The 11087-nt window shown below is 37.5% G+C and overlaps 1 protein-coding gene across 1 annotated transcript in view; it reads left to right on the plus strand.

Annotated features, from left to right (window-relative positions):
• The window catches only part of LOC117289618 (VPS9 domain-containing protein 1-like), a 32194-nt gene that overhangs the window by 14699 nt on the left and 6408 nt on the right, over window positions 1-11087 (plus strand). The window contains exons 7-9 of the mRNA XM_033770820.1: window positions 6023-6085; window positions 6774-6914; window positions 7959-8190. Of these exons, the coding sequence (XP_033626711.1) occupies window positions 6023-6085; window positions 6774-6914; window positions 7959-8190 (436 nt within the window). The remainder of the gene's footprint in view (window positions 1-6022; window positions 6086-6773; window positions 6915-7958; window positions 8191-11087) is intronic.

The following is an 11087-nucleotide window of genomic DNA, read 5'->3' on the forward strand; positions in this document are numbered from 1 at the left end:
CTAATCACACAATCTTGAGTTGGAGATGGTTTCCAATTCTGCATCTGCAGAAGGCTTCTTGCCGCTCGCACAAGTCGCGAAAGTCATGGATACTCTCAAGGCCTCATTTGGCAACTTGGCTGATTTTTTGCAGGAGGTAAGTTTGTAACCTTCAGAATGAAGATTTCAACAGTGCTTTTTATCATTGAATTGTCATTTTAAAGTTGATATATACAGTATTGGAAGAACTGGCAAAATAGTTGAGACAGTGTTCGTGTTGTGTTTGATGATCAATGATATCTAATATAAAAACAAAACCTTGCGCTTAATCTGTTGTGTGAGTCAGGAGAAAATAGTGAAAAAGCCATGCAGTTTTTGCATAGTTAGCTTATATAATCATTAATTTGAGTGGTTACCGTAACAACTGAATTCAGCTGTTGTATTTTTTATGTTCATTTTTGTAGGTTTTCAGATACAGTTTATTTGAATATGACTTCATTTCAGAGAGAAATATTTGACCCCAAAAAGAAAATTCTGGTCTGAACTTTGATATTTGTCATTTTTTGGACTTCAAAACCAATTAGTGTTTTTTTATCATCCATGTACATGAGTGCAAGTGTAATGGCTGTCATATTCATTAACCTTTAAAGACACTGGACACTATTGGTAATTGTCAAAGACTAGTCTTCACAGTTGGTGTATCTCAACCTATGCACAAAATAACAAACCTGTGAACATTGCGAGATAACTATGAAAGAAAAAACACCCTTGTCATACCATGGTCACACGAAGTTGTGTGCTTTCAGATGCTTGATTTTGAGACCTCAAATTCTAAATCTGGGGTCTCTAAATCAAATTCGTGGAAAATTACTTCTTTGTCGAAAACTATGGCACTTCAGAGGGAGCCTTTTTTCACAATGTTTTATACCATCAACCTCTCCCCATTGCTCGTAACCAAGAAAGGTTTTATGATAATCATTATTTTGAGTAATTGCCAATAGTGTCCACTGCCTTTAAAATATTGGCTACAATTACCAATAGTAATCAGTCAGCAAACTCTTTATGAAACTTAACCTCAAAATTGAGATGACCTTCTTAATCTTAGTAACATGTTTTTTATAAAGAAAAGGGACACGTATACCACATGATCATGCGCACACTGACAAAACATTGCTCCTCTAGAAACACTCCCAAAACCGATTTGTCAGCCATCACTGCTCTTCTGTTGTAATGTGTTGTGCGTACATGCGTCCATGGTGATGTGTGGCTCTTCGGGAAAATGCAAAATATAATTATTGAGATTTTCCCCCCCCCCCCTTCCTGTATTAATCAATCATTTGTAATTTTTAGATTAGTGGCTCTTTTTAAAAGAATTTTGTTTATGATGCATCGTCCAACTGAGGCGGACGACCACTTCAAGGTCAGGGGTCAGGGATCGACCCAAATCAACTATCACCAGGGCCATGTTGCACCTACTCTTGGGGCTGAAACAGGGTTACCCCCTTTACAACCCATAAGGATGTACATGTAGGCAAGGGTATCATGCATCCACTATAACTATGACCATGACTAAGCCTGTGTTTAATAGAGCAGAATGCATTACCTTTCCAAGAAAACGTTGATTGGTATGATGTTTGTTCTTGCTGCTCCATTAATAGGCAGACTGATGGACACTTATTGGAGGCCCCAATGGTACAAACTGCTTGATGCGGAAAACCACTTATTGGCTGCCCTAATGAAACCATCAGAAAGCCTTGCCCACTCAAACTTTAAAGGGAAGGTATACGTTGTGCAATCACTCTTAAAATCAATGGCAACAAAAATGATTGGTTAGGAGACCACAGCAGCTTCCGATAGTAAAGCATTTTGAGAAACTTTTCACTTTGGAGTTATGTTGTTAAACAAGTTTTTTTGCCCCAAGATTTGAATCTGAGAAGCATTTCCGCCTAACGCTTCTCAGATTGTGTATTTCTACAGGGGTTTATTCTTCATGTGTTTACAATAATCCAAATTTTGCGACATCTCAACAGCGCGCCCACCTTTTCCGAAATGAAATTTTTGTGATTTTATTACATCCCCCAACATTATATAGAATTAAAACAATCAAATGGTTCTTTGCCTTTAACACGGTTTTGCTCCAACGATCCATGATTTGTAGATCTATTGTATAGCCTATTGTTCCAGGCAGCCTCTATGATGCCGAATTTCAACAATTTGACAATAATTTAAAAACAATTTAGAATTATAGAATTCAAAAATTAAAAGCTGGTTTTCGTATTTAGGCTTTTCGCGCAAAAGTTGTGCACCGCGGCCATTGCTGAGGTAACATTTGCCGAGTTTTGTGCACAGAGACATAAGGAAATCATGTTTCTTTTCTCTTTTTATTGAAATGTAATGTCTTTCTCGACAATCTATGCGATTTCTCTGACATGGCTGCATGATATGACAATTTACTACATTCTTGCTATTTTTTTTTTAAATTAAGCTCAAAGGAAAATACTGAAATTCTGACAAAATCTCATTTTAGTGACTATTTGATGCAGTTTCCGCGTCTTTTCCCTCTAATTCACCTAAGACAAGCACCGTTTTCAAGATGATTCGGTTTCTATTTAGCTGCAAATTTTGTGGTCGGTGATCTACATTAGTATATCATGATGGCCTGTTAAGGAAATCGTGTAAGTCGTCGAGGAAAACATTAAATTTCCATAAAGAGTGAAAAGGACCATGATTTTCTCATGTCTTTGTGCACAAAACTAAGCACATGTACACCGCAGCAATGGCGCACGGTGCTCAACACTGCACGCCTGAATTGGTGTATAACTTAAAAATGCAAGAAGCTAAAATTTAGGCCAAGCTTTTCAAACGATTTTATAAGCCATTACAAAAATTAGAAAGGCTCTGCTATGATCTTAAAGGCAGTGGACACTCAAAATGTCTCAAAATAATTAGTAGCATCAAACCTTACTTGGTAATGAGCAATGCAGAGCTATTGATAGTATAAAATATTGTGAGAAATGGCTCCCTCTGAACTAGTGGAGTTTTTTTTTATAAAGAAGTAATTTACCACAAATTTGATTATGAGATCGCAAAGTTAGATTTTGAGGTCTCGAAATCAAGCATCTGGAAGCACACAGCTTCGTGTGACAATGGTGTTTTTTCTTTCATTATTATCTCGCAACTTCGACAACCAATTTAGCTCAAATGTTCACAGGTTAATGCGAGATACACCAAGTGAGTGAGAAGACTGGTCTTTGACAAATACCAAAAGTGTCCAGTGTCTTTAACGTGAGGCCATAAAATGTTTTTGTCAATTTGGTTGATAGAACCTATTGTTACATGTAAGTGCCTTACTCAATGGCACAAGTGTCATGACCTTGATTGGAACCTACACTCTGCTGATCTGCTGCTGAGATGGCTGACAACACCAGAGTCTGTGAACTAGGCCACTTATGACCATGACAGGCCTACCTTTAAGTTGAAAGATTTTGGCAGCGCATAACATTAGAAGTAACGTGGCCATCTTGATGTGTCATCAGAGGCAGCTTTCCTTAAGCATGTTTAAACCATGATTGTCAATGTGTCACCTACATTGTAACCATAATAAAACTTGAAGTCGTAACCTCTATTGTTGTAAAGCCTTGGAAGTAGTGGGCAATCAAAATCATGTCATTTAAAGGCACTGGATACTTTTGGCACTTGTCAAAGACCACTATTCTCACTTGGTGTATACCAACATATATGCATACACATTTGGCTCATTTGTTCAGCGAGGTTGCAAGAGAATAATGAAAGAAACAACACCCTTGTTGCACAAATGTGTGTTTTAGATGCTTAACAAATTGTTTTGACAGACCTTAAAGCCATTGGACCTTTTCGGTACAGAAAAAACAAAAAAAGTTCACAGATTTACAAAACATTTACAGGGTTTACAGAAGGTAATGGTGAAAGACTTCTCTGGAAATATTAGTCCATGAAATGCTTTACTTTTGGAGAAAACGGTAAAACAATATAAATTCTCGTTAGCGAGAATTACGGATTATTTTTAAACACATGTCATGACACGGCGAAACGCGCGGAAACAAGAGTGGGTTTTCCCGTTATTTTCTCCCGACTCCGATGACCGATTGAGCCTAAATTTTCACAGGTTTGTTGTTTTATATATAAGTTGTGATACACGAAGTGTGGGACTTGGACAATACTGTTTACCGAAAGTGTATAATGGCTTTAAGTCTTATAATATTTGAGCTGAAATTACTTCTTTCTCAAAAACTACGTTCAGAGGAAGTCATTTCTCACAATGTTTTATACTATCAATAGCTCTCCATTGTGCGTTACCAAGCAGGTTTTTATGCTAGTTTTTATTTTGAGAAAAAAACACTAGTGTCCAGTGCTTTTAGTGTGTCCTTGAAGAATTGGGTAATTATTGGAAAATACCATAAATATGAGCAGTTGGTGTTTGAAAGCTTGCTCTATTGAAGGTTAATACTTACACATGTATCACAAAGAATCTTGCTGAGCAGAGAATACTGCTTAAAAATTCAGCCACAAATAGTATGACTTGGTCTTTTGGTTAGCATTTTTTTGTTTAGCTCAGATAACTTATGCTTTACAGGGCCCAATTTCATAGTGCTGCTAAACAGTAAGCAAATTTGCGTGCTTACTGTAGCAGAAAAATTTGCTTAAGCCTTAGCGTATTTCACAGGTTAGCAGAAAAATCGGGCAGCCATACTGGAGTTTACCGTGAATTTGCATAGTGACGTCATTTTTTTTTCGTGCAGTAGGCACCGGAAGGTTAGCATGCCTTTTTGTGTGCTTACCGTTAGCAGCGCTATGAAATAGAAATTGCACAGTAAGCACAAAATCAGCCGCTAAGCAGCGCGATGAAATTGGGCCCTGGTTTCATAAAGTAGGGTTCCTAGGCCCAGTGTCATTAAGCTGTTTGACAGAGGGAAAAATGCTTAACAAGTTTCTTTGCTAAGCAAAAAAAATTAGTGAGCCACCAGTTGCAACAATTTGTCTGTGCTTAGCAAGTTTATTTGTGCTTGATGGCTTCATAAATTGGGGTCCCTGGTCTTGAGTCATAGAAACTACAATGAGGTGTTACAGACCTATTAGGAGATGACACATTGTATTCTTCGCAAGGACACAGTGTGTGTGTGTCATAACCCACAGCTGTTGATCTTGCGTAGTTCCTAGAGTTTGGGAGAGTCACCTGGTGTTTTGACTGCGAAGCTGTCTCGTCATAAACTTACTGTTAAATGTACTTCTAACAGAGTACAGGGCTCCTGTACATGTACATGTGATGACCTTTTCAGGCGATTGTACAGTGTTATCCAGACCCAGATCTTGTCTCCGCTAGTGAGATTCTCTTTGAGAAAGTTTAAGTTTTCATCTCGAGAGCCAAGTATGTGTTCTGGAGACGCTATGTGTGATAACACGTTTCGATCGGCTTTGACTACATGTAGGTGTCTTCATTGAGAGAGGACGGGGGATACATTTATGTTGGATATTAACTACATGTAGCTGTGATTCAACCCTGAGGAGTGTGCGTGCTTTTCATGCAGCCTCGAGGTGGCTGGTTGGCAACATTGGGGTGAGGATCGTAGGAGTCGTGTTGGGAAGGAACTTTTTCACCAAAGTTAAAATGTACCCGATAGATCTTCGTTCTTCAGTTTTTAGTTTTGTATGTTTGAGGCATCCCGTTATTTGGATCAAAAAGGTGCATTACATGTATTTTCATTATGAATTCACATCATAGAGCTGCACAACTCTAGAGGGAAAAGTTAAACATTTTCTTCTAGGGGATAAAAGTGTTGACTGCCTTAAGTGCTGTGGCTAAAACTACGTGTACAACTTCCAAGTCGATCCCCATAAAGACTGTAATGTGATGGTTTTGGCCATTTTTGTTCCGCAGAAATATTACGCCTGAACAATTTTTAGACTGTCTTGACAACTAAATAAAAACAGATTTTTTCCTGAAAGATAGAAATTTTTATTGATGATTACTTATTCTTGTACTTGTTTTTTCTCTTTGTTTCTTCAGAACCTTGCCTTACAACGGAGGTTAATGGAAAATATGGCCATAGCAAGAGCAAGAGAAGCAGCGGTATCCTTTAAAGGACACAATTTACATTTCTATTTTTTACTTTCTATTTTCTATTATTATTTGTTTTTATGGCTGTTTCAAATCAGATTTACCAGATGGGTTGCAATACGCGTCACCGACCGTCATCTTTTATTTATTAACAAGGGAAAGTGCACGCGTAGTGCGTACGCGCGTGCACTTGTTCCTTGTTAATACATCAAATATGGCGGTCGATGCCGCGTATTGCAATTAATTCCTCTTTAGTTGCCACTAAAATTGTTTCTCTCTTTATCAACTGGTAATTTAGTTGATGATTTCTGGCCTTTGCTAAATGTTGGACTTTTCAACAAATTCTAATAATGAGAAAGTGACAAACTAATTTTTACAAAAGAGCGGCGTTTAGCTCAAATGTTTTATTTAAGTTTGATGTAGCATGGCAAAAATTCAGTGCTACAAACCATTTTTCTGAATTTGAAGTTTATCAACAATTCGTTGTATTGCCCTACTTTTGGGGTGAGAAAATCGTTTAGACACCGCAAAATCAATGTTTGTGTGAGAGAGATCGGCTGGATCTTGCAGATTTCCCTTGACAGAAAGAAAGATAAAGATCATCTAAAAAAGAAAACCAAACAAACAAGTGTGACGTTTAGCTCTGGTCTCAATTTAGAGATCTTTTTGTAGTTTGACCCTTGACCTGTTGAGTGACCAGCTCGCTAAGAAGATCCATGAGCGCCACCAGCGTCTCCAGGAAGAAGCTGCGAGGCGGTTCTCGTCCACCGGAGAGCCCACTAAAATGGAGATTGAACTCCGACAGATCTACGCTAGCGTCATGGAGTTTGAAAATAACGAGGCAAGATTTTTAAGCTCAACTATTTGAAAAGCTTAATAAGTCTAACTGCTTAAAGACACTGGACACTATTGGTAATTGTCAAATACCAGTCTTCAAATCAAATTCTAGGAACATTACTTCTCACAATGTTTTATACTATCAACCTCCCCCCATTGCTCGTTAGCAAGTAAGTTTTTATGCTAAAAGTTAGTTTGAGTAGTTACCAATAGTGTCCACTGCCTTTAACAGTATCTTTGTGAAAAATTAAATTTATTTACAACGTAGGTCAATCGTCTCCTCATGAAACCTCAAAATGCAGAATTATACTTTTTGGCATTGCATTGTATCAGCACTTTGTAACAAAAAGTCAAATCGTAAAGTGGCTGTACGAGAAAACGCAACACTACGTTTTGTGAAATTCTCTGTTGCTAATCAGTGTTGTAACTAAGTAGGATTTGAAACTTTGCATGGTGGAAGTAAGATAAAGAAAAGTTTGCGGTAACACCATGTAATAACAATCTCTAAATGAGTTGGGGTGGTTCTGAAAAGAACCGTTGGATTAACTTGACGTTTCGATCAGTATGCTCTGATCGTCTTCTGGAGAATGCTGGACTCTGATGCTGCATGCTGCTTAAGTACTGGGCGGTGGATCAGCGGTGATGCATGAAGGCGGGAAATAGAGGCGGGAAGTGAACTCGATGATGCGTGGTGAAACCTGTTGTGGAGCCTTGGGTGGTGTGTGGGGGGTGTGTGCTCACTGAACCGTGTCAGTAGGAACAAGCACAGGGGATAGTGAGGGTGTGGGGCCTAGGTGACTGAGGGTATAGATGACCCAAAGCAGTCTAATGGTTGGGGGCCTAGGGGGTGTTGTAACGAAACCATTATGTTTTATCACTAAACAAAATTTGATGTCGAAGAAAACACCCAAAATTATTAAAAACGTTGATTTTCCAAAATGAATGAGTTTTTAAAGAATTGCCTCTTACATGTCTGAATGAAAATGTTGACGATTTGCAGTCGTCGTAGACAGTCAAAATTATTCGTGATTGTAATTTTTCTTTGAAGTCCTGGCTTCTTGAATGGAGGGAAAAGCTCCGTGAGGCGCCCAAAGATCTGAAATTCATCCACTCCCTTATCAGCCACATCCTTGCCTGCCAAGATCATCCCTTCACACAACTCCTTAAGAAGTTTCAGTTTTCTGTCTACCAGAGTCTTCTTCCACTCATCCAGAAAGATGCAGAGGCCCTTGAGCAGATCAGAGTACCTTACAAGATGGTTGAGCCTCTCGCTATGTCAGGTACTACCACTTATTACTGTTAGCCACCATTATTATTGTTGCTTTTTAAAGGGTTGGGGTATTTTGTGTACGACATAAAACACAATAAAGATAATGAAGCTTCCCTTAAAATACTACTGTGTAAAATCTTGTTTGTTTTCTCTTAGCGAGACAAAAATTATTTTAGAAAAATTATTTACACAACTCTCCTGATAGCATTGCTTTATGGTGTTCACTTTGTGTCATAATATTTGTGACCCGCTCTGTGAAAATGAGTCTGATGTAGGCAATTTCAAGAATTGAGTTATATGCATGGCTGGAAAGAACACATCAGCAGTAATTTGGTATGTGTCTAAGCTTTCGGGGTGTATCGCGTTGCTGAGTTACTCCCGTTTGAAATTAGCCACTACACCATTTTTTGTGAAAAACGAATTACAAGTAAAATGATATTTTAAACTACCATTGTGTGCAAAAGGATACAAATTAGACATAAGTATGATCACAAAATTGTTGTATTCATAGCTTTATTGCCTAAAAGTAAGTGTTCTAAAGGTTAACCATGCAACTAAAGATCTTTAAAAGGAAAAAAAGATTTTTTTTTTTTTTTTTTCATTTTCCACATTAAACTGTCCATAACTTAATATTGCATTGGGCGACATGTGACTCATTTTCACAGAGTGGGTCACATTTTACAACTAATGAAGCTGAAACTTCTTCAGGGAAACTGTATTACATATGTACGTCTTCATTCACGTTGAGTAAGGATCCATGTCAAGGCCCAAAATTTGGGCTACAAAAGGTATCAAAACCTTTTGGTGCATGATCATAACACTGATAATATTGTTTATCCCCAACCCAATGAAGATATATATTAACATCTAGTTATTATCTAAAATAAAGAAATTAGTACAGACCAAAATATAACAGTGTAGATACTCTCCTCATTCCCTTAAGATGTACATGTAGTAGAAGCCATACCAGACAGTCAGACAGTACAAGTTAAAAGGTTAATCTTTCCCCAGTGTCATACCGAGACATCTTTTTACAAAACGAGGCTTAAAGGCAGTGGACACTATTGGTAATTGTCAAAGACTAGCCTTCACAGTGGGTGTATCTCAACATATGCATAAAATAACTAACATGTGAAAATTTGAGCACAATCGGTCATCGAAGTTGCGAGATAATAATGAAAGAAAAATTACCCTTGTCACACAAAGTTGTGTGCGTTTAGATGGTTGATTTCGAGACCTCAAGTTCTAAAAGTTGAGGTCTCGAAATCAAATTCGTGGAAAAATACTTCTTTCTCGAAAACTATGGCACTTCAGAGGGAGCCGTTTCTCACAATGTTTTATACCATCAACCTCTCCCCATTACTTATCACCAAGAAAGGTTTTATGGCAATAATTATTTTGAGTAATTACCAATAGTGTCCACTGCCTTTAAAGGGTTTTGATACCTTTTGTAGATCAAGTTTTCGGCCATAACACTAATCCCTACTCACTTAGAATGAAGATGGTTGTAATATAATTTACCTGTTAAGTTTCATCTTCATTAGTCGGCAAGCTTTTGAGAAAAAAAAGTGAAAATCACAGAGCAAGTTTTCAGGAGATTTGCTTATGCCATTGGACCCTTTCGGTAAACAGTGTTGTCCAAGGCCCACACTTTGTTTACCACAACTTCTATATCAAATAACAAACCTGTGAAAATTTAGGCTCAAACGGTCATCGGAGTCGGGAGAAAACAACGGAAAAACCCCCCTTGTTTCCGCGCGTTTCGCCGTGTCATGACATGTGTTTTAAAAAATAAATCCGTAATTCTCGTTAATGAAAATTTATATTGCTTTGCTGTTTTCTCAAAAAGTAAAGCATTTCATGGAATAATATTTCAAGAGAAGTCTTTCACCATTGCCTTCTGTAAACCCTGTAAGTTATTTGTAAATCTGTGAACTTTTACTTTTTTTTCTGAACCGAAAGGGTCCAATGGCTTTAAAGTCAGTGGACACTATTGGTAATCACTCAAAATAATTATTAGCATAAAACCTTTCTTGGTGACCAGTAATGGGGAGAGGTTGATGGTATAAAACATTGTAAGAAATGGCTCCCTCTGAAGTGCCATAGTTTTCGAGAGAGAAGTAATTTTCCACGAATTTGATTTAGAGACCTCAAGTTTAGAACTTGAGGTCTCAAAATCAAATATCTAAACGCACACAACTTCGTGTGACAAGGGTATTTTTTCTTTCATTATTATCTCGAAAGTTTGATGACCGATTGAGCTCAAATTTTCACAGGTTTGTTATTTTATGCATATGTTGAGATACAACAAGTGAGAAGACTGGTCTTTGACAATTACCAATAGTGTCCACTGCCTTTAAATACGCTGTAGATGCAAGAATTATTTTTGTCTTGGGAGTCAAACATTATTTTTGAGACATTGTTTTACTTGTTTCTCAACAAATACAGCACCAATGTGAGTAGCATTTTAAGGGAAGCTTTCTATTATCATCAAATCGTGTAAATTTAATGTAAATATGTAAGTATGATGTTTTGTGTCCTACAAAAAGTACCCAACCCCTCTAAAGGGTAGGTACACTATTGGTAATTACTCAAAACAAATATTAACTTAAAAACTGAGTTGGTAACAAGCATTTGAGAGCTGTTGATTATATAAAACATTGTGGGAAATGACTCCCTCAAATTTTTGAGAAAGAGGTAATTTCTCACTACAATAATAAAAGACTTCTAGCTACAAGTCTTTACAAATTCTTCTCGCTAGAAGTCTATTATTCCTATCTGAAAGCACACAAATTCTTCCAAAATGGGTGTTTTTTCTTTCATCATTTGCTCGCAACGTCGATGACCGATTGAGCCCAATTTTCACAGGCTTGTTAGTTTATGCTTATGATGGGATACACCAAATGA

The sequence above is a fragment of the Asterias rubens genome, chromosome 4 (assembly GCF_902459465.1).
Source record: "Asterias rubens chromosome 4, eAstRub1.3, whole genome shotgun sequence".
Classification (NCBI taxonomy): Eukaryota; Metazoa; Echinodermata; class Asteroidea; order Forcipulatida; family Asteriidae; genus Asterias; species Asterias rubens.